The sequence below is a fragment of the Fusarium vanettenii genome (assembly GCF_000151355.1).
Source record: "Fusarium vanettenii 77-13-4 chromosome 12 genomic scaffold NECHAsca_15_chr12_5_0, whole genome shotgun sequence".
Lineage (NCBI taxonomy): Eukaryota > Fungi > Ascomycota > Sordariomycetes > Hypocreales > Nectriaceae > Fusarium > Fusarium vanettenii.
Window position 1 is genome coordinate 291,808 of NW_003315870.1, and position 22,015 is coordinate 313,822.

The following is a 22,015-nucleotide window of genomic DNA, read 5'->3' on the forward strand; positions in this document are numbered from 1 at the left end:
AATGCACGCTGAAAGTATCGATATTAACAAGTGATAAATTTTGTAGTTGTGGCTTTTGGTGGAAGGTGATAAGAAGAATGAATCGGGAGCCTCAAAGCTTTTCAACGTCGGCAGAAAATATGCTTAAAATGACAAGTGGCTCAGCGCTCGGCGATCCCCGAGACGCGTAATCTTGGGTACGAAATTGGCCTCCAGCCCTCGTGTTAGCACTGGGCTGGGATCTGCACTGCCCCGTCAATACGTGCGCGGCATAAGTCACGAGTCGAGTAAGGATTAAAACACGTGGAACTATTTAAGTTATTGAGCCGCAGCCTTTGACTCCTTGAACTATTTTCGCATGTCCAGTCGATCGGGGTACAGACCCGTGACCCACAGCCACCGTTTCACTACTGTTGGCCAAGAGCAAGGTTTCTTCGCGTGCCAAAGAATCCAACATCAAGAGTCACCAGATCCTCCAAATAAGACAAGTCAATGCTAGCCAGCGTCGAATTATCCTCTTCAAAAAACTTGGCGACACGGCGTGCAGTCCATCGTGGGTTCTCATCGGCTGTTGACATGGTTAGAATAAGTACGGTGCCAAGTTTCCAAGAACTTACCGATCTAATGGCCAGCTTTCGGAATAATGTCGAGCTCGAGATTTGAGGAAATTGGTTCGAAAGATTGACGAAGAATGGATTGAATTCCAAGACTTGCTTCACCACCCATTCCGAGAAGCGGAACCCTCAGACAGCTTCCATTCAGCTTTGACTGGAAGAACTTGGAGTCTTCGTACACAGTCGCGCTCGAGAAAGGACCAAGCATTGCTTTGAGGAATCCTGGCTTTGAGATACTTGAAGTGTATCTGTTCACCGTATCCTCACTAAAGCTTGCTGGACCGGAGTAGCTGCCGTGGTAAAAGTACCATTCCAGAAACTGCTTCTCTTTGCCCGACATGAGAAACTCTGCCAAGTCAGGAACCTGGAAGAAGGCAAGTTGCCAGTTCTGATAGAGATCCCAATAGGGTGCCGGGTTGGAGCTTTGTTCATATCCGAATCCTGGGAGTGGATATTCGGCGATGGCAAGTCTCTTGACCAAGCGTGGGTGCTGGATGGCGAGGGCCGTGGCCATGCCGACGCCTTTGTCGTGCGCAAAAACGTATGCGGACGTGACGTTCAAGAAATCCAAAACGCCCTTGAGGTCAGCAGCTGATGCTGTTGCGCTGTAGTTTCCGTCAGGGGGGATGCTCGAATCTCCGGCGCCCCGGTTGTCGGGGGCAATAACCGTGTAATTCTGGGCGAGGATAGGACCGATGAACTGCCACGTCAAGCTGTGCTGAGGGTTTCCGTGAACGAGCAGAACTGGGGGGCCAGAGCCAGCATATCGAAAGTGTATGCTGACATCGTTCAGGGCAACACGGCCATGTTCCCAAGTGTCAAAGTCGTTGATCGCTCCAAGAGCTGCCGGCAAGGCGAGAACGGAGAGGGCAAACTGAAATGCTCGCATCTTGAACTTAGAGTTTGAAGAAAGATGGCCTTGGTGAGATTGCCAAAGCCCTTGGACGGGATATGCTGCTTTTATAAGCAAATTCTATTCTACTGTCGTCTGAATGATGATGGGTCGCTTGCGGCTCAAAACTCCGACTTCTCCATTGAGCAAAGGTCCTTTCTCCTTTGGGAAAAAGGTGTCTTACCAAGCATCCGGCGCCAAGGAATCTCACCATAGAGATCCCTTCTTTACCGGGCGGTAATGACAAGATGACTGGGGTTAAGGCTTATTACTTGCGGGGACGACGACTTTTCGACGAATTGATTCGTTCCTGTTGTGCCCGTCAGCTTCTGGCCTGATTGATAATATTGCACCACGGAGGGCGGAACCAGGGTGCCGAACATTCTGCTCGCTGATAGTTGCCCTCATCCCCCTGAAATGCAAAAGGTGCATATTAATCGTAATAAAAAATTATTCAATGAGAATTGGTGGTGACAAGAGGTATAAGCTCCTTTAGCTAAATTAGCCTAATATGAAAGATGGTTATATTTAATAGACAACCGCGAAATTACAATGAATTAACACAACCAAAGGCGGCACTCTGCTTGCGTAGCGATCACATAGATACAGAGGGGGATTAGCTCACAGTACTTAAAACACAGCTTGTATATCTCAAGGGGATAATACAAGCTCCGAAGCTTATTTTTGTCGTCGGGTTCATAAAAGTCCCGACGTACAAGGTTTCATAGGCAATACAATGGTTATGATAGCTAACCTGAACTTCTGTGTCTCAGAAAGGCCTGGCTTCTGCCTGCGTGCGCATTAAAAGGCGTCTAATTGAGAGTAGACATTAACTAGTAAAAAAAAATGTTATCAAATTTATGAATGATCGGCATTAGTACAGCCGATGTTTACTCGCTGTTCTGCAGAAGCATTGACTGAGGAGCGAGAATCGGGGAAGCCCACACGACTCGGCGAACACCTACGAATTCGCTGGCCATACCACGTGCGGCATTTCGGCGCCACTCGATGCGAAATATGGAGTTAATGAACCTAAATCAACCTTAAGATTTTTTTTTTATCCCCATTGCCGATGTAATGTCCGAGTGCTTTTAGCGTCTGCATGCTGCGAGCTTGAGACGTAGCGAACGTAGAATCCCTCGTATGAGCCACCACTAGCTACTCAGTTTGAACAGGATTCGACCACAGGCTAGCGACCAAATAAGCAACGGTGCTGTCCAATTAAAATCTAACGCTTGATATGACTGAGAGTGGTAGGTACCCAAGACCACCTGTAAGAGATGCAAGACTGTTGATACGAGAGGTTGGAGATCATCACTTGATCAACTAAAAAGCCCCGGAACCTTATCATGCAACCTACCTAGTTAAAAGAAGGACACAGGACATTCAACATCGTCCCGCCAGGTAATAAAAAAGGTTTAGAACATGCATCTCCTGAAAAAGTTAGTAGGCCCAGTCACAACAGTCCTCAACGATTCGAAACGCACGTCTGTTTGCCATAAAAGCCCATGCCTCTCCCGTTCCTGTTTTCGTGAAACAAACACATCTAAACCACAAACTAACCATTCACGAACCAAACGCAGATCTCAACATGGATTTTGAAATGGATTTTGAGACTCGGCAATCGGTCAACAAGGCGCTGACCAATCTTACAATGAACTTGGAATGGCTCAACCGTCTTCCTCTGGCATGCAACACCACCGCCGACCAAACCGCAAACTGGAGATTTTGGTATTGGGCTAACAGCAACGGCCCAATCGACTTTGGAAGATGCGTGTTCGAATGTCCATCATACGAGGCGTTTTGGATCATCCTCATCATCGTCACCATTAACGCCGCCTTTTGCGACTCTCAGCTGAACGGGTTCAAAAAGTCCAACCAAGAACTTCCCGCCAACACTGCGAATTCACCTCTCACCACATTCAACTCGGACGCTCTACCCAAGCGACATGGACCCTGTTGGATGCAACGACACCTGAAGTCCCGGCCCTGGATTGTTGTCGTCACCAATCTCTGCTTTCTGATGGCTATTTTGGTCATGCTTGAGGGCTTCGCAGTCTTGCTCACAGCCTGGCGCTTCAGTATTTTCTTTCTCCAGCTCACCTTTCCGGCCTGGGAACCTCGGGCTCTGGCGTTTTTGGCTTACTCTCCAGTGTGGATCATCATCCTCCTGCCCTGGGCTGGCGTTTTGTGTACGGGCCACTTTCTTCTCAAGGTTCAGTTTAACCTTATGAGCGAATTGATCAACCTTTACTGTGAGAACCCGAAAAAGACAGTCAAGAACGAGGATGTGGAGCTTGGGGACTTGGTCGATGGGGAGGAGGATGATACATGCCCTCCGGTTTATGAGGGGTGGCAGCAGACTGAACTACGCGCGGTTTGAGGAACAGAAGCTAGTATTGGGAGGTATTTCTTTGATGATCATAATTATAACTCCTCTTTTATGTTCACATGGTTTTCTTCGACCTTGATTGACATGTTAAGCTACCCTGTAGTCTACACCACCTCGTCTCGAGTCCAACTCATGGCCGTCTACCTAGCGTTGCTCTGGGCACCTAGCCTTGGTTGGTTGGCAGATTGGCATAGGATGACAACCTGCGACATTCACATGAGCAATCGTTATGGTGGTCAAAGGGGCGCAACTCACTCGATCAAATTTCCATCTGGATCACGAACGTACAGGCTCTGTATTGGGCCTTGGGCTCCTGTCCGAGCCACAATCCTTCCCCCTTCGAGAACCTCAATCCCTTCATTCCCAAAATTCTTGAGTAGGTCGTCGAGGTTCACGCCGTCGTCGACAACAAAGCAAAGGTCCGCCGTACCAGGAAGTGCAGTCTTTGCCTTTGGTTCAAACTCCTTTCCTCTCTGGTGGAGGTTGATCTTTTGGATACCGAACTTTAAGGCGGTTCTCGCAACAGCGGGGTCGGATGGCGGTCTAAATGTCTCAACTTTCATGCCGAGGTGTTTGGAGTACCAATTGGCTGTGGCGCCTACATCTGTGCACGTCAGGACTAGATGGTCAAGGGCCTTGACGATAGCTCGTGGTTTTGACATTGCTGGTGTTTGGAGATGAAGTGGAGAAACAGCACTAGCCGATGAGCTGCGATAAGGGGGGTGGCCACTGTCTTAAATAGCTTTTAGGTGAGCGCGTACGTCACTCTAAGCATTGGAGATGGCCAATAGCCGAGGCACAAAGCCGATGCACTCAATGACACGACACACAAATAGCTGGAAATTCCCGTAATTTTTATAGAATCATGATTCAAAACCCTACTTCAAAATCAAGCCGTAAAGTGCCCAGGGAAGATGGCATCCTGATGCTTATCAAACCATTCGCCGTCATGCGCCAAAACAACCTCCACGTTAGGAACGCCTTCCAGTCCCTCGCTGCGGACTTGTCTGATCTTTCTTACTGTCTCCGCTGCAAGCGCTTTATCCATATGTATACAAACATTCATACCGTTCTCGACCCATTCAGACATCTCTGTCAGGCCATCAAGAATTCTTGGATGATGACACGCATCTCCAGCGAGATAGACGTATTGATCCTGTGCAACCCGTACGAGCAGATTTGTGTGCCCGACCAGATGGCCAGGACTATCGACTATGAAGATGAGGCCATCGCCAAAGACGTCTATTGTATTCTCGAATGGCCCAAGCGGTTTCCAGTCATGAGAAATACCGGACCTCAGTTGGTCGAGTCCTGGATTTGCTGGCTGACCAGATCCGCAATCGTTCTTTGATCCTGGGCGCCAAGGTCCTTCTAGTTCAATTACGCGACCGATTGGAAGAAGATCTTTCTCAAACTTGGCTGCGGAATGATAGTTCATCCCATGTTGTAGAAGATGCTGGGTCCCAGATCCGACAATGAAATGCGCGTTCTCAAAGTCGCTGGGCGTGCCCACATGGTCGTAGTGAACGTGACTAAGGATAACAGCATCAATGCTGGATGGAGTTGAACCCCCTCGTCGCAAAGATTCGCTAACGTCAGGATACGTATGGATCGGTTGTCGTGTAGACAGATGAGGTTGAACGTCAGCCGGGTAGTCATCTAGATTCCTCCGCATGCCGAGGTCGAAGACCAACTTTAAGTCCGTGCCCAAATGATGGATCAGAAATGACATGGATGGAACCGTGTTTCGGACAGACGTGTCTCGCTGGTCGGCGCAGAAGAAGTGCTCGGGGAGTGTGAGAAATCCGCTCGGGAGTAGAGACACTCGCGGATACATGAACGGTTTACTTGGTGAGGCGGACATGGCTTGGCTCGGCTTTCTTGGGCAAAGGCCTAAGGGAGATGGAAAGTCGACAGTTCCAAGGGATGGCGTACAATGGAGAGCTAGAGAGTTGGGTGATGGCCACGGAATGACAAGGGACAAGGTACGAAGAGGCGATGGGGAGGCCATGCGTTGGAGGCGGGTCAGCGTTGTGGAGGTTGTGGAGAGGAGTTGGAGAGACCCGTTGACGCCAACTCTCCACAACATCTCCAACGATGGAATAGCCGAGGGGCAGGAACCGCCGTTCGTCGTCAGTCTCGATCGAGATTTACCAGGCGTTCCTTTGCTCGAGCAAATAGAGACGCGAGATTGGAGAGGAAACAGAGACCTTAGCCACCAAAGCCTTTCAAGTATATAGGGAGCGGAATCTTGGGAGCAGTGCGTAGGGACAAAGGCAAAGGACGGCCCTTGAAGAAATTCCACTCATAAGTTCCAGCATTATACAAAAATGGTATCGTTTCAAGAAAAGTCACTTTTAGTACCAAACCCAACCTTTATCGCGGGAGATTGGTTGACAGTTGCCCAAAATCAATGCTTTGTTGTGTATGGTGGGTGATACAAACAATATCAATATGAGCCCTGCTGATATGATCCAGATCCCGCTACATCAAAGCCCGTGGCATACGTCCCTGATCTAGACTCGCGCCAATGTGAGCAAGCAGTAGACGCCGCCAAAGAGGCTCAGAAGAAGCTAGCCCTGTTGACTGCCAAGGAGAAAAGTCGGCTGTTGAGGAAGTGGTTTGATCTGGTTCAGGCAGCAGCCGGCGATCTTGCCGACATCATCACTAGCGAAAATGGAAAGCCTCTGGCAGAAGCAAAGGGAGAAGTGAAATACGCGAGCGACTTTATCGACTGGTTCTCTGGTGAAGCAGAGAGATTCGACGGCGCGGTAAGCGAACTCAAAACTCGACCGAACGAGAAAAGAAGCTCAGATATTGCAGGTCTACCAATCATCGAATCACAATAGCCGCATCATCACCATGAAACAACCGGTAGGGGTAGTTGGCATCGTGACGCCGTGGAATTTCCCAGCCGCCATGGTGACTAGGAAGGTCGCTGCAGCTCTCGCGGCTGGGTGTCCATGCGTCATAAAACCCGCCCCTGAAACACCTTTGAGCGCGATTGCCCTGGCTCATCTTGCCCACCAGGCGGGGTTTCCAGCAGGGTCTCTCAGTATCATAACAACCAGGAAGCACACGGTGCAAGTTGGGAAAGTCTTGACCCAGCATCCAGATATTAGGAAGTTCTCCTTTACTGGCTCTACGGCAGTGGGCAAGGCACTTGCTGCCCAATGCACCGGCACCATGAAGAGGGTCAGTCTAGAGCTTGGCGGGAACGCTGCAGTGATTGTCTTTGACGATGCCGATTGCGAGAAGGCCGTTGAAGGCATCATGGCAAGCAAGTTCCGCCTCTCGGGGCAGACGTGCGTATGCGCCAATCGTGTCTATGTGCATTCCAGGATATACGACAAGCTGGCAGATATGCTCGTCGCCAGGGTCAAACAGCTCAGACTCGGGCCCGGACATGACCCAGAGACCACGCTGGGGCCTCTGATCACCGAAGCTGCCGTTGATAAGGTTAACATACATGTCCAAGACGCTGTAGCAAGAGGTGCGAGAGTGTTGACGGGGGGCTCTCGAGACACCCAACTTGGACCTACCTTTTTCGAGCCGACAGTTCTGGTTGATGTGGCGGCTGACTCCAGATGTGCGAGTGAGGAGACTTTCGGGCCCCTTTTGCCTCTTTTCAAGTTTGAGGATGAAGAAGAAGTCATCAAGATTGCGAATGCTCCTTCAGTTGGCCTCGCTGGTTACTTTTTTACTCAGGACATTGCTCGTGCGTGGCGAGTGGCAGAGGCTCTGGAAGTTGGTATGGTAAGTTTGTCTTTTGCGCAAGACAAGTGGCTAGCTGACAATGGTTGCATCGGCGTATGGCAGGTCGGGGTCAATACCGGTCTTATCAGCAATGTAGCCTCGCCCTTTGGTGGCGTCAAGGAGAGTGGACAGGGTCGAGAGGTAAGTTTGCCAGCTGCTATAGCTGATGCTGGCTCTCTCCGCAATACCTAACGGCAATTTCTAACTGAATTTGTATCTAGGGCTCAAAATTGGGCATTGAAGAGTTTCTTGAGGTAAGAGTGAATGTCCATCATTGCTTACAGACACCGGCCTCAGTTAACATGGGCCTAGGTCAAGAGTGTCACATTTGGACTGTAGTCTGACGCAGAACATATTTATTGTCTTTTTTCCTCCCAAACGCCAGGGCGTCAAGTGTTTGAGAGATAGACTTGCTTGTTAGGATATTAGAGTATGGATGGGCCTTGCGCCTCGTGGGACGTTAGTAGCCTATTTGGTGAGATCATATAGGCAACTAGAACTTCCATGGACTGGAACCACACATCATAACTTAGCAATCAAAATTCTCTGCTGTGCCATTTTCTGTCGTGTCTAGTCTGTTCCAATATCGACCTAGAAATTAATACAAGCAATGAAGTACATGGCAGCTATATGTCCATCATCAGACTGAACAAATTTTGTTGTCAATACCAGTAGGAATGTCAACGGAGGAAATGTATGCCTGAGGCACTACTAGCCTGTCATAAGAAGCACCCCGCTCATGAATAAATACGACACTCAAACCTCTCTGTTCATTTGTAACCTTGCCCCTGCTTGAACGAATGACTACTGTTGCCCCTATTCACAGATGTTCGCATTGCTCAAGAGAATTCGGCCGGGCCGAGCATCTTGTACGACACGAACGGACACGTACGACGCGACTCCTCGCATGTCACTGAGTCACACTAATCCCAGAGTCAGATACGAAAGAAAAGCCGTATGGCTGCGATCTATGCACCCAAGCCTTCTCAAGGAGAGATCTTTTGCGGAGACATGAGTGGAAGGCGCACCAGCGAGGAAAACCACCAAAGGGTAGCGGCAGGATGACTAGAAGAGCCGACCATCACCTGCAGGGACAGGACATGACTTCGCCAGAAGATGAATGCCCATCAAACCATTGTCAGATTCCATCAAACACGAACCTGCCCGTAAGTATCGAGATCACCGTTGTTTCAGGGGAAAAATGAGTTCTAACCATGGTCAGGACCAGCAGTGGCTGGATCATCACCCGCAAGGCTCCTCGTCATCATTGTTCGGAACAAATGTTTCAATCCAGGACTCTTTCATGCCAGACGAGGTGCAATGGCTCCAGACTCTTGATGAACTAGGCCCAAACGCGCTGGACCAATTCAATTTTGCTGCCTCGCCTTCATGTGATTGGGGACCTGGCTTACAATTCGGCCCAGGTGTCGGAACAGTTCAGCTCAGCAGACAATCTCTATTCTCTCTCCCGCCGTCTCCTGAGCTGCAACCCCTTGACAATGCTTCACCGGGCAAGTCACTTACCGGCGCCGAACTCGCCATAACGGAAGTCTACTGGCTCTATCTCCAACAAGAAGCGCAAATACTGAAACCGGGTTACGTGCTAGTAGGCAGAGATGTTCTCTGCGGCTACATCGATCGCTACTTCGACAGCTTCAACCGTCACCAGCCGTTGTTCCATCAGCCATCCTGGACGCCCAGCGAAGCCCCCGCATTTCTCATTTTTGGTGTATGTGCCAATGGCGCTCTGTACAGCCTGGAAGGGTCGACAGCCCGAGACTTGTTCGAGTTCGCGAAGGCACTGATGCCTGCCTCAGGTGGTGGGTTACCGAAACTGCAGGGCATGATGCTCTTGACAGCATTTGCTGCTTGGGGTGGTGAGCCCGATGACCTCGACAAAGCACTCCAATACTACGGTCCGATGACGATTTTGTTGCGGCGTGAATGGGCTAGGATACAAGCTCCTAGGCTTTCGGCCGATCTATCTTGGAAACAATGGCTCCAACTAGAAACATTGAAGAGGTAAAATACAATACTTGATGACTTTTTTGGACTTCACTAAGTTATAAAACAGGGTAACGGGGTGCATTTTCACATTGATGACTCTGTTGAACGTAGCTTATGATGTGCCTTCGCCCTTTCTTTACGAGAAGGAAAACGAGCTACCGTCGAAAGAAGACAAATGGGACTCCAAGACTGAAGGAGAGTGGATGGAAGTATGCCAGCGATCTGCAGATTGCACGGAATCTCAGACTATGGAGTCTCTTATCAATCAGCTCGCCACTGAGTCGTCCCCTCCTCCGCCAAACATCGGCACCTTTGCCTGCCACCTCATCATATCCTTTCTACTTCAGAAGATCATTATGTCTCACCGAGCTCAGATATCTGATGGGGCCGAAGCACTTCCCATGCGCGACGAATTTGCCAAGCTCCTTAGTCGGTGGCAGCAAATATTCAAGCACATTTCAAGCTCGGGGTCACCACCCGATGACCCGAGGGAGCCTATGCTCTTCAACAGCACCGCCATATCTCGAATTGCCTACATACGGCTGGCCTCAGACTTCTCTCACGTCAGAAGGAGCTTTGGCGTGTGCCCGGAAGAGCAAGTTGTTGAGTTGATCAAGTCCACGACGCCCCCCAGCCGCGGGTCAGCAACCACCCGGGCTGCGTTGCAAGCCTGTCTTGCCCTTCGAACACCCACTCAGTTGGGATTCCAGGTCGTGGCGCGAACGAGCTTTTGGTTCTGGAGCGTGCAGCATTCACTGAGCTACTTTGAGTGTGCCTTGTTTCTATCCAAGTGGGTGCAGTCGGTGTCATCCATCCAAGACTTGTCAGTGGATGAGCAAAAGGTCCTTCGCTTACTGAAGCAACTGACGCGGGCGAGTGGCGAACATGCAAGGGGCGAGACTTCTAGGCCGCTCTCGGCTCTTGTACTGTTGAGATGGGCTGAGCTGCTTGATACTGGGACGACGACGGTGTGGGGTATCATGCCGAGGATGGCGAGAATATTGACTCGGTATGCCGATACCATGACGTGAGAATGGGACGGTTATGGGCCAGTTTATTCATCCAAGCAATCTTAACGCGGGCAATCATTGTGATATAGTAGTTCTTCTTCAGACACCCTACGAGACAGGACGAGGTTTTGGTGCAACCCTCAGAGGTGAACAATCCCTCTGCCATGGAGTACGAGTTGAGGTTTAGTATTCTTTGTCATCACGTCTGATAGCCTGTCTTGGAGATATCACTGATGCTAAGAAAAGAATACCCTCTCGTACGCAATGCTAGCCGCTAGTAGCAATTAAGATTCAGTTTGGCTGTTTGTGCAACGTATCGTTAGGGAAATAGGTTGAACCTGTGTTGAATAGACGACATGAGTCACGCCGCATCCAGGATGCGTTTGTGATGTTCTACACTATCCGTCCCAGTCCCATGAAACTCGGTATCCTTCCCCGTATCTTGCTGCCCTGACAGCCGAGGCCCTCAAGGCTTAATAGTCGCACCCTCGCTCTCCATGGTGATCAGAACCTTCTCGGCCGCCTTGAAAGCCTCCATCCCGGCCGGAACGCCCATGTAAATGCACACCTGCACGAGAACTTCTCGTATCTCGGTTGCCGAAACGCCGTTGTTCACGGCACCTCGGGTGTGAACGGCCAACTCGTGTACCTTGCCGGTGGCGGCCAACATGGAAAGATTGATGAGCGAACGCTGCTTGCGATCTAACCCGGGGCGGTCCCAAACTGCGCCCCAGCAGAAGGCCGTGGTGAACTCCTGCATAGCCTTGGCGAACTCGGTGCTACCATTCTTTAGGGCGTTGTCGACGTATGCGTCGCTGAGGACGGAGCGGCGGATGGGCATGCCGACTTCATAGAGGCCCTTCTGGAGCTCAGCCCGGTTGCTTTGTCCCGCCATTGCGAAGTTCTGGACTTGGAAGGGGAAAAGATAGGTGTTTTTGTCGAGGGTGAAAGGTTCAAGGTAGAGTCGAATGATGACTTGTAGAGAAGGGATTCAAAGGTGGTCAAGTGTTGATGACGATGATGGAATATTACGACAATAGAGTCTTTAAATACCAACCTTTTGGCAAACAGTTGTGTTTTCTGTACTTCCTCGACACTTGGCGACTTCTCCGGGACTGTAGCCACCACGGCAATCTCTCCAAGATCCTCACGCATGGAGAAGCGGGTGGTGTCGGGGGTTGCATCTCCAACTCTCTCCAACCTCCACAACCTCCACAACCATGGGTAACAGTTGCCCTCCACAACATTAAATTCTTGTCTGGTGAAACCGCTCTCCAAAAAGCTACCTTATCCAGATTCATAGGGGCCACTAACATTCATCTCGCTCGGGCCGATGCACTCCATCGAGGGTATCCCGGCTGCTATGCCGTCCGAGTTCAGCATGTCTAGAGCAGTGGAGTGGTCAAGGATGGAGTGTTAGCCGAATCAATTATCGAGACCTAGATGATTAAATACGCTGAGTGAACCTTGTCTCGCTTGTAATTAGACTGGTAAAAGGCAACCTTGACACCTCAATTTACTCTCTCGTACCCTCGTCCCTCCAGCATGGGTAGCATTTCGCAGACAACTTACGGCTTCATTGGTAGGAAGACCTATACAACTAAACCAAGACACACTTCCTTTACTCATACCAAATTGCAGGCCTCGGCCAGATGGGCCACGGGATGGCCAAAAATATCCGCCTGCGTATCCCCGACTCGTCCCTGCTCGTGGTGTACGACGTGAACCAGGAAGCGGTAAAGAGGTTCATCGACGAACACAATGGCGCTGGTGTCCGAGCAGCCTCATCCCCCAAGGAAGTCGCCGAGTTAGCAGTACGTCCATCGTGACCCAGTTCTATATGATAAATACCCCTGATACCTAACACATCTTTCAGAACGTGATCATGACATCGGTTCCGCAAGCCCCTCACGTGCACGACGTGTTCCTCAACAAGGATAGAGGGCTTCTGGCGGCGGAGCGAAGACTGGGCCGCAGCATACTCTTTCTAGAGCTCAGCACTATTGACGCCGGTGTTTCGGCTGAAGTGGCTCAAAAGGTCATTGATGGAGGCTGGGGAGATTTTGTGGATGCACCCTGCTCAGTAAGTTACATGGAGAGCTGACTTTGGATCATAATCCTTACACTGCACAGGGTGGCGCTATGGGGGCTGAAAAAGGAGCCCTTTCCTTCATGGTTGGATGCGACGACGCAATCTGGCCACGCGTCTTGGAGATCTGCCGCCTCATGGGCAAGGATGACTCCATTTTCCACTGCGGCAAGCTCGGCTCCGGCCTCAAGATGAAGCTACTCAACAACTATCTCTCTTCGCTGACAGCCCTGGCCACCGCCGAGACTTACAACATCGGCATCCGCAGTGGTCTAGACGTCAAGCGACTCGACAGTGTCATCAACGCCAGTTCCGGTATGAACTTCAACTCCAAGGTCAACAATCCCGTCCCGGGCCTGACCCCAGGAAACTCGGCAAGCAAGGGTTATGCAGGTGGGTTCTCGCTTGAGCTTTGCCTCGGGGTGCTGGAGCTCGGTGTCAAGGCTGCCGATGACTTGGGTGCGAAGACGGTCTTGGGCCATCCCATGCTAGATGCGTTTAGGGATGCTGCCAAGGATGCCAGCTTTCAGGGCAAAGATTCCAAGGTCATCTACAAGTGGCTGGGCGGGGAGGATCCTGTATTGTAATGGCCGTATTGTTAGGTAGTCACTATTGATGTCTTGATGGTGTTACGTTGCCCGTTATTCAAGATTTTCGTTCCCTCATATCTTGTTCATATGCCCAGGGTTCTCCTCGATGCTCTTTGATAGAGTTCCTCTAAGACCAACTCGAGAAAGAATATTTCAAAGACCTGTTAAAGTACTCCATTTCGGTATGGCGCCTATAGTAGCTGGCGCAAGGAAGCATAGCGAGTGAAAGAGATTCGAACATGTTTCAATGCCTACATAGGGCCAACAGGTCGGTAAGCCGATCAGTTGTCCCGTTGATGCCGCGTCCTTTACAACCCCGGCAGTCTCCAAGAAAGCCACACTTAGCATCCCGAGAGAGTGCAGCACGACCAGAGGGTGAGAAATCTCGGCAACAAAGATTCACTTCGCCTTTGCTAATCTTGCCCAAGACAGCCTAGCTCTCCAACACGCCGACGCCACCTCCAAAAGAAACACAATCTTTACCGAGGAGGATGTACTCAACGAACCAGTCACGTCTTGGAGAAATCCTTATCTTCAACTATTAGCTCTTTTTCCTCTCTGATCTCCACATGCGTCGAGTCCAGACCCAGAGAGAGGCTCTGGGGAAAGGGGGTTGGAATCCGGGGAAGTTGTGGGGTGAGGGCCTTACCCCGGATTTTCCTGCTGCTTGGGAGAACAGAGTGTGCATGATGGTGCCTCAAGGTCATGACGGTCCGGTATCTTTGCAAATTATATAGCTACGTGTCTGCCATCACCAGTCCAACTCTACCAGGAACGCCTATCTCTGCAAGTTCTTACTCATTCAGTATCCTCGCTCAACAATCGCGCGCCCAGTTTTCCCTATCGCAAGAAACAATGTCTCCCAACCAGAAAGAGGACAAAATCGAGCACATCGACATGGCGAACGTGGATAACAAGGACGAATCCGAATACCCGCCTATCGATGAGGCTTGGAGGGCCAGAGAAAAACGCCTTGTTCGAAAGCTCGACATGACACTCATGCCTATGGTCTGGGTCCTGTATCTGTTCAACTACCTCGACCGAAACAATATTGCGTAGGTGTCATTCTAACTGCACAAGATGTTCAAGAAGCTTACTCGCAGTGTCAAGACAAGCCAAGTTGGATTCATTCGAGGATGACCTCGGTCTCAAAGGAAATCAGTTCAACATTGCTGTTTCCATTCTCAACGTCGGGTATGCAACTCGCTTTCAGTGAGCTAACTTGGCTCTTGGCTGACTTCTTGGACAGGTACATGCTCGGTCAACTGCCCAGCAACATGATCCTCACTCGCGTCAGACCCTCGCTTTTCATGCCATTTTGGATCTGCGCCTGGTCCTGCATCTCTGCGGCTACGGCGGCTACCCATAACTTCTCTGGGCTCATTGCCGTGCGGTTCTTCCTTGGGGTCTGCGAAGCACCCTTCTTTCCCGGTGCCTTCTACCTGCTCTCCTGCTGGTATACGAAGAAGGAGCTTGCTCTCCGTACAGCAGTCTTATACTCTGGCCTTGTTTTAGCGACTGCCTTCTCTGGCTTGTTGGCTGCGGGCATCTTTGCTGGCCTCTCTGGCGCCCGGGGTCTCAGTGGATGGCGTTGGCTATTTCTGCTTGAAGGCGTTGCTACCTTTGTCATCGGTGTCCTGGCCATCTTTATCCTGCCGGACTTTCCATCTTCCAAGTCTGGCTCGGCTACTTGGCTGCTTACTGACGACGAGCGGCAATTGGCTGTGGAGAGAATTGCTCGTGATCAGGTTTCCAACCAGGAGTCAAACAGATCCATCTGGCACGGGCTGAGGACCGCAGCCATGGACTTTCGCGTCTGGGTCTTTGTAAGTAGCCAAAGCCTTCTTGTCCGACTTTGACTTCTAATAACACCATTCCACTCTAGGCTTTCATACTCTGCAGCAATCATACCGCGTACGGCTTCAACAACTTCTACCCTACTATTGTCAAAGGCTTCGGCCTAGGCAGTCGAACAATCACTCTCCTTTGTACATGCCCTCCCTACTTTGTAGGGGCAATCGTCTCCTTTGCTGTCGCTTACTCGAGCGATGTCCGAGGTGAGCGCGGCTGGCATATCAGCGCCCCAATGGGAGTAGCCATCGTTGGCTTCATCATCTCGGTCTCGGCCCTCAATTTGCCCGTTCGGTATTTCGCATCGTTCCTATACATTTCGGGATGCTTCGCCGCCAATGCAATCGTGTACAGTTGGGCTGCATCATCTACGAGCCAGACCCCGGAGAAGAGAGCCTGTGCTACCGCGATCATCAACTTGACTGGTCAATTCGGTAACATCTGGAGTCCTTATTTCTTTTTACCCCATGAGTCACCCAGGTATACTACAGCTATGATACTCATGATTGCATTCTCCGGGGCCAGTATTGTAGGCTGCTGTTTTATGAAATGGGTGTTGCGTCGGGATAACAGGAAGCTGCTTGATAGCTGGACGAGACCTGGTTCCCCAAACTTGTACACCCTCTGATTGGCAAGTACCTATGCAGTACTTCCTGGAAGAAGCAGAATCATGTACGAATCTCTGGCTTCATTCGGACAGGGTGAGGGCGACAATTCACTTCAAAATTGATTCTCTCCTTGTGATAGCCGAATTTGGCTTTTCCATCGTATCTAACTTCCACATATTTAGAAAATTTCCTTGTGATAAGGCATTAGGGTTTTATAGTTCACAGAAGCGTTCAAATCTTTCTCCAGCTCTATCTTAATACCATAATTTCATGCACTGAAAGAGTGATTCAAAATGGCGTAGGCATAACCGCGCAGCTACTGGGCTGATAGATGGCCCTCTAATTTCTGCCGTGATGCCATTTACCCCTCCAGGGCGGCCATCCCCTGCTCAGCCCAACTCCAAGCACCACGACTACGAATATTAGTCGGTGAGGTTGGTAGCTGCCTCGTGCTTCCCGGTCTACTACTGTACTTAAATATTGAGGAGGTGAGGCTATCGCGAAGTAATCTTTTGGTGTGTGGGGCTCAAAATGAGAAGGTTGGCTGCTGTAGCGACAAGGTCACGTGGCCTCCAGATAAGCCATTGTGTAGTGTTGTGCCCGTGGTGGGCAAAGACATGAATCACGTCTTGAAAAATGGATGATAGGACTTGTATAAAGCGTGGAGCGCAAGTCGACAAAGCTGGCTTAAATGGCACCCGTCGTAGCGAAGAGCAAGGCGATATCATGATTCAATGATATTATTGATATAAGAAGGGTAATTCCTATGGCCAGATCATGAAAATCCAGGTCCTCGGGACATTGGGTTTATTCTTCCTGGGCTACCCTAGACCTGAGAATGACGTCACCGTCGACCACGAGCAAGCCCCACACTGCAAGCGAAGCCAATCCCTTCGGTGAATTCCGTATAGACTCAGTATTTGGACGCAGAGGCTATTGCATACATCCTTAGTCTAATGCAAGCTATCTCTAGTAGATCATGAAGCACTTGGAGACTTTCAGTCGATACCCTGAGCTCTTGGAGACTTGGAGGCGAGATCCCGGGCCGATCCAAATGCCGACTTCGACGTCGAGGAGATAGCCGATTTGGTTGTCGGCTACTCCCTGTGTTTGGCCAATCACGTTGCTGAAAGCTAGAGGCTTAGCGCCATTGAGTGGATCGCTACCAGTGTTGTTAGCCTTCGCAGAGATGTCACTCAAATCGTCAACCTCCATGACATCAACTTGGGGCCTCAAACGGCCTGGACTCTTTAATGGATGCGGGGTCGTCCCCATGGAGGTGCTTTGGCTTTACCGCGGGGTTCTAGATCTGGAAACGGAACCCCTCCCAAGGGTCACAGAGTAGGAATGTATATGAAGGTCTCCTTGGTCGCCCTGGAACTCGATATGTTATCCTACGTAGAATACGTAGAGAATTGTTATTTCCTCTAGACTCGAAGCTTCCATACGTCCCTGTCATCACCATTCAGACAACTGTTAACAAGTCGCCATGGGCAAGAAGCGAGCCATTATCACTTACGGAGTCGATGTCGACGCCATCTCAGGCTGGATCGGCTCCTATGGTGGCCAGGACTCGGCCGGTGATATTGCGCGAGGTACGCTGCCATTTTAAATTTCAGGATCGAACCCCCTCTCTGCGAAACTGAGAACGTGGCGTTGACATGACATCCTTCGATTTCTACAGGTTGGTTTGGCGGTACAATTGGCGTGGAACGCATGCTCAAGGTTTTTGCCAAATACGACATCAAGACCACTTGGTTTGTCCCTGGTCATTCTCTTGAGACCTTTCCAGAACACATGAAGATGGTTCTGGATGCTGGTCACGAGTTCGGGCTACACGGCTACACCCATGAGAACCCCAATGCTATGAGCGTTGAGCAGCAGCGAGACGTTCTCGACAAGAGCTACAGGCTGATGACCGAGTTTACTGGAAAGCCTCCACGCGGCATGGTGGCACCCTGGTAAATCGCCCCTCTTGGATGGTAGATGAATTTCTAACTGGTGTCCAGGTGGGAGACCAGCTTTGAGGGAACCCAGCTGCTGCTCGAATATGGCATCGAGTATGACCACAGTCTGGGACACCACGATTGCCAATGCTACTACCCTACGATTGGCGACACATACACCAAGATCGACTACTCACAAAAGGCCGAGACCTGGATGAAGCCTTTTGTCAAGGGAAGGCCTACCGGGTTGGTTGAGATTCCTGGGAGCTGGTACATTGATGACCTCCCTCCGATGATGTTCATCAAGTCCGCCCCCAACAGTCATGGGTATGTCAACCCAAGGGACGTTGAAGCCATCTGGAAGGACCATTTTGAGTACTACTACCGAGAGTATGACGATTTCGTCTTCCCTATTAGTATTCATCCTGATGTATCTGGTCGCCCCCATGTCGCCCTAATGCATGAGCGGTAAGATCGAACGATTCTTCTTAAATTTTGTTACTATGATATTGGCTGATCGTTGAAAAGATTGATTGAGTGGTTCAAGACGTTTGAAGGTGTCGAGTTCATGACCATGGAAGAGGTGTGCGATGATTTCAAGGCAAAGCATCCTCCAGAGAAAGATGCTCTTTTGCCTGCTGAAGCAGGGCTGAAGCTGAGAGAGACAAAGTAGATGGATGTGTTTAGGCGATGGGTATTTTTGAAAACCAACCAAGTATGTCACTCGACGTAACTATTAACCTACATGTGTCTCTCTACACACTGGTCTTGAACGTGAGCTGCCAAATATTCCAAAATCTTCACGCCTTTCCATGCTATGGTGTTCGCCGACTCAGCTTTTATGATAGAACATGTGAATTGCCGTGTTCATTGCCATTGCGGCTGATGAATTTTTTTTTGGAAGCATCACCCGGTTCACAATAGATTTCGCGTAATGGAGACGGTCACTAAAGCTGTTTTCAGAAGTATTCACAGTAGGCTATGCTATTTACATACCCCCCTTGCCCTCTGTTCAATCTAAGCTTCCCCGAGGTCCCTTTCTCAGGCTAAACGGACACTTTGCCCAAGAATTCCTTGCTGAAAGGGTAGTCAGTGTACCCTTTAGTCTCTACAGGTGTGTAAAAGGTCAAGCGGTCGTAAGGATTCATCTCTATGCCCTCCTTGATTCTGAATACCAAGTCGGGCGTTGAGACGAAATATCTTCCAAACACAACTAGAATATCGTGGTCTTGATACTCCTGTTCCACCGCTTTCCTTGCAGATTCACTGTTGAATCCGCCAGCGACCAAGATGGGAGACTGGTTGCCCCATATGTCAAAAGCAAACTCTAGGCCCTCCTTCTTCTCGCAGTCTATATTGTTGACGACGCGTGACTCGATCAGGTGAAGATAGGAGAGAAACAGCTCCTTGAGTCCCCGGATGATGTGTGAAAACTGTCGAGTTGCGAGCTCCACCTCCATCTTCATGGACTGGAACGTGCTCCAGGGACTGAGTCTGACAGCAACCCTATCAGACCCAATTGCTTCGACCACGGCCTTTGTAGCTTCCAGTACAAATCTGGACCTATTCTCAACAGAGCCTCCCCAACTGTCGGTTCGGATATTGCAGGTGTTCTGGCTGAATTGATCGATGAGGTATCCATTTGCTCCGTGTAACTCTACACCGTCAAAACCAGCCTTGATAGCGTTGTGGGAAGCCGTTTTGAAATCAGAGATGCAATCCCAGATTTCCGACTCAGTCATCTCTTGGGGAACGGCATCTGAATCGCCGTCGGTCATGGGTACAGCACTGGAGCTGTATAGAGGATACCCCTCCTTGTGGCCAGCACGACCAGGAGCAAAGATCTGGCAGTACATAAAACACCCCTTCGCATGAACTTCATCGGTGATCTCCCTCCAGCCTTCGATTTGGGCCTGCGACCATATACCGGGGGCATGTGGCCCTGCAGAGTGACGCGGAGAGATGGAGGTTGCCTCGGCAATAATCAGGGTGCCAGGAGAGCTAGCTCTCTGGGTATAGTACTCGAGGCATTGTGGAAGGGGAACTTGATCTTCGTCTGCTCGGAATCGAGTCAAGGGGGCCATGGCGATCCGGTGCTGTAGCTGCATGTTTCCCAGCCGAATTGGCTGAAAGAGTTTTGAAGTGGAGAGCATTGCGAGGGATTGATATAAAATTCTTAAACAATTCCGGTACGTGTAAGATAATCTTTTGATTGATTTTTCCTTGGTGGGCTTTTTATATAATACTATAGGCCCTTGGGTAACGAAGCCGATGACCATCTCTATCCGTACCAGTTATCGACCCCGGTTCATGCCATCTATGCTTCGCTTGGCTGACAAATCGTGGAGACTCATGCTCCAACGGTCCTGTTCCATCGGACTGACTAAACATGTTTGGGGTTGATTCCGTATCTAAGACTCCATCGGCTTCTTTGGATTTGAGTTTAGTAGCCGAGTTCTCGGCTTGCATCAACCTTGCCACCTCACATGGTCAGATTCTAGTAAAAACGAAAATTGGTCAAATGACTGTGGGGGATCTGGTTTGCATAATAACATTCCAAACGCCAACTGCTCGTGAAAGGTACGCATTGGAAGCGTAGGACTCCTCTGGCTCGAAGATATTCGCATCTGTCAACGACTTGCTTCAGAATCCCCGCTGTGAGTAGTTGGATTCGAACATGATCACAGATTGTTTCTGCATTATTGTTTATTGTTTAATTGTTGATCTTGGAACTCTCCACTTGAAAGCATCGCGTATAAAGGTGAATAAAGTAGTAATCACAAGAGGAATGTGTTATTATTACAGTCGATCTAGCTCGTCACTTTAATAACAACCTTGCCAAAGTGGGAGCCTCCCTCAAGATATGTAAAGGCATCTCTACCCTGCTCGAAAGCAAAGACACGATCTATGACAGGATGTATCTCATGCTGCTCATAAAATCGGAGCATTTCTTGAAAACGATCCTTTGGCCCATTGATGATCCCTTTGAGAGTGACTGTCCGCGACAGCGCAAGGACGTTGATGTTGGTCCTCTCGTCAGCATCATCTTGCTTCCCAGAAACATAGCCAATGCATGCAATCATGCCGCCGTAAGCGACAGAGTTGAAGGATTTTCGGATAGTCTTGGCACCGCCAGTCTCGAAGATGATGTCTGCTCCGTGATTATTGGAAATCTGCATCACCTCATCGTCCCAACTGGGTACATCTCTGTAGTTGATGACATGATTCGCCCCTAGAGCTTTTGCCCGTGCCAACTTGGAGTCCGAGGATGATGTGATTAGCGCTGTAATGCTTTTAGTATGCGGGAAGGGGTGCTCAAGGCGTGATACTCACTGGTAGCACCCGCTGCATGGGCGATTTGCAAACCGCTGATACTCACTCCACCTGTGCCCTGGAGAAGAACGATCTCTCCCTTTCCTCCCGGCTGGCCAAGAGGTCGGAATTGATTGATTGCCATCCAAGCTGTGACAGCGGCAATTGTCAAACAAGACGCTTCCTCATCTGACATGTAATCTGGCGCCTTCAGAAGAGCATCTGCCGGGAACACTCGATGGGTCTGCAAAACTCCATCCAGTGGCAGACCAAGACCCGTCTTCATGATATAGGGGTTGATGCTCCCGGTAAAGTGACCCTGGTTCCACGTTGAAACGACACGGTCACCGATTTTCCATGCGACCCCTTCGCCAATCGCAACAACCACCCCGCACATGTCGGAGCAAGGAACCAGGGCGTCTGGCTGACCAGACGCAATGGCCTTGTGGTGGCTATATAGACCTTGGGAAACTAAGAAGTTCGTTAATCATTATCGCTTAGGGTAACAGGTCGGCCATACCTTCAAGATCTCGGTAGTTGAGTGACACTGCTCTGATTTCGACGAGGACTTCCCCACTTCCAGGTGAAGAAAGGGGAGCTTTGGTTAACATGAGGTTATCAAGACCATCCTGGCGTGTTTGCCATTGTGAGGTTTCCAAAATACCCATCGTTGCTCGTCCACTAACACAGCGTGAAATGTGATGTGATTCTGTTCTTAAAAGAAGAAAACGGCAAGGCCTATTCTGGATCAAATACTCTCGGCGACACCACGAAGAGGGAAGCAGTGAGGGTTCGTATCGTGATCTGTTTGTGTAGGGGACTTTTGTGAAGATGCCGATTTCGGTTACATGATATCCGTACGATTAGTTTACAAATCAGTTCATTATAAATCAAGAATCAGACCCGTGTGCTTTCTACCCCAACTGCTTTTTACCCCAGCTGCGCATGACTTCATCAATGGGACGTTAA

General features: G+C 50.0%; 12 protein-coding genes across 12 annotated transcripts; 6 read left to right on the forward strand and 6 right to left on the reverse strand.

Moving 5' to 3' along the window:
- Positions 1-386: 386 nt before the first annotated feature.
- NECHADRAFT_87675 (uncharacterized protein) lies at positions 387-1,482 on the reverse strand (the record flags this gene model as incomplete). The annotated part of the gene is made up of 2 exons (XM_003047368.1): positions 387-547; positions 699-1,482. The coding sequence occupies 2 exons, from the start codon at positions 1,480-1,482 to the stop codon at positions 387-389; spliced, it is 945 nt and encodes a 314-aa protein (XP_003047414.1).
- Positions 1,483-3,076: 1,594 nt separating this feature from the next.
- NECHADRAFT_87676 (uncharacterized protein) lies at positions 3,077-3,868 on the forward strand (the record flags this gene model as incomplete). Its single annotated transcript, XM_003047183.1, has 1 exon — positions 3,077-3,868. The coding sequence occupies one exon, from the start codon at positions 3,077-3,079 to the stop codon at positions 3,866-3,868; it is 792 nt and encodes a 263-aa protein (XP_003047229.1).
- Positions 3,869-4,040: 172 nt separating this feature from the next.
- NECHADRAFT_87677 (uncharacterized protein) lies at positions 4,041-4,539 on the reverse strand (the record flags this gene model as incomplete). Its single annotated transcript, XM_003047369.1, has 2 exons — positions 4,041-4,080; positions 4,133-4,539. The coding sequence occupies 2 exons, from the start codon at positions 4,537-4,539 to the stop codon at positions 4,041-4,043; spliced, it is 447 nt and encodes a 148-aa protein (XP_003047415.1).
- A 227-nt stretch (positions 4,540-4,766) lies between these two features.
- Positions 4,767-5,714, reverse strand: NECHADRAFT_87678 (uncharacterized protein; the record flags this gene model as incomplete). The annotated part of the gene is made up of 2 exons (XM_003047370.1): positions 4,767-4,915; positions 4,946-5,714. 2 exons carry the CDS (start codon positions 5,712-5,714, stop codon positions 4,767-4,769), a joined length of 918 nt encoding a protein of 305 aa, XP_003047416.1.
- A 493-nt stretch (positions 5,715-6,207) lies between these two features.
- NECHADRAFT_97776 (uncharacterized protein) lies at positions 6,208-7,972 on the forward strand (the record flags this gene model as incomplete). Its single annotated transcript, XM_003047184.1, has 6 exons — positions 6,208-6,307; positions 6,356-6,648; positions 6,701-7,633; positions 7,697-7,774; positions 7,855-7,887; positions 7,946-7,972. The coding sequence occupies 6 exons, from the start codon at positions 6,208-6,210 to the stop codon at positions 7,970-7,972; spliced, it is 1,464 nt and encodes a 487-aa protein (XP_003047230.1).
- A 488-nt stretch (positions 7,973-8,460) lies between these two features.
- Positions 8,461-8,661, forward strand: NECHADRAFT_9981 (uncharacterized protein; the record flags this gene model as incomplete). Its single annotated transcript, XM_003047185.1, has 2 exons — positions 8,461-8,521; positions 8,573-8,661. Coding segments are annotated over 2 exons (150 nt in total), but the record flags the coding sequence as incomplete, so codon positions are not given.
- A 2,455-nt stretch (positions 8,662-11,116) lies between these two features.
- NECHADRAFT_54009 (uncharacterized protein) lies at positions 11,117-11,545 on the reverse strand (the record flags this gene model as incomplete). Its single annotated transcript, XM_003047371.1, has 1 exon — positions 11,117-11,545. One exon carries the CDS (start codon positions 11,543-11,545, stop codon positions 11,117-11,119), a length of 429 nt encoding a protein of 142 aa, XP_003047417.1.
- Positions 11,546-12,195: 650 nt separating this feature from the next.
- Positions 12,196-13,326, forward strand: NECHADRAFT_97778 (uncharacterized protein; the record flags this gene model as incomplete). The annotated part of the gene is made up of 4 exons (XM_003047186.1): positions 12,196-12,232; positions 12,292-12,464; positions 12,527-12,733; positions 12,784-13,326. 4 exons carry the CDS (start codon positions 12,196-12,198, stop codon positions 13,324-13,326), a joined length of 960 nt encoding a protein of 319 aa, XP_003047232.1.
- Positions 13,327-14,226: 900 nt separating this feature from the next.
- Positions 14,227-15,808, forward strand: NECHADRAFT_53791 (uncharacterized protein; the record flags this gene model as incomplete). The annotated part of the gene is made up of 4 exons (XM_003047187.1): positions 14,227-14,384; positions 14,440-14,523; positions 14,579-15,155; positions 15,215-15,808. 4 exons carry the CDS (start codon positions 14,227-14,229, stop codon positions 15,806-15,808), a joined length of 1,413 nt encoding a protein of 470 aa, XP_003047233.1.
- A 1,469-nt stretch (positions 15,809-17,277) lies between these two features.
- NECHADRAFT_106537 (uncharacterized protein) lies at positions 17,278-18,407 on the forward strand (the record flags this gene model as incomplete). Its single annotated transcript, XM_003047188.1, has 4 exons — positions 17,278-17,383; positions 17,473-17,749; positions 17,798-18,202; positions 18,263-18,407. 4 exons carry the CDS (start codon positions 17,278-17,280, stop codon positions 18,405-18,407), a joined length of 933 nt encoding a protein of 310 aa, XP_003047234.1.
- A 373-nt stretch (positions 18,408-18,780) lies between these two features.
- NECHADRAFT_54107 (uncharacterized protein) lies at positions 18,781-19,887 on the reverse strand (the record flags this gene model as incomplete). Its single annotated transcript, XM_003047372.1, has 1 exon — positions 18,781-19,887. The coding sequence occupies one exon, from the start codon at positions 19,885-19,887 to the stop codon at positions 18,781-18,783; it is 1,107 nt and encodes a 368-aa protein (XP_003047418.1).
- A 657-nt stretch (positions 19,888-20,544) lies between these two features.
- NECHADRAFT_53900 (uncharacterized protein) lies at positions 20,545-21,714 on the reverse strand (the record flags this gene model as incomplete). The annotated part of the gene is made up of 3 exons (XM_003047373.1): positions 20,545-21,017; positions 21,068-21,517; positions 21,567-21,714. 3 exons carry the CDS (start codon positions 21,712-21,714, stop codon positions 20,545-20,547), a joined length of 1,071 nt encoding a protein of 356 aa, XP_003047419.1.
- Positions 21,715-22,015: the final 301 nt, after the last annotated feature.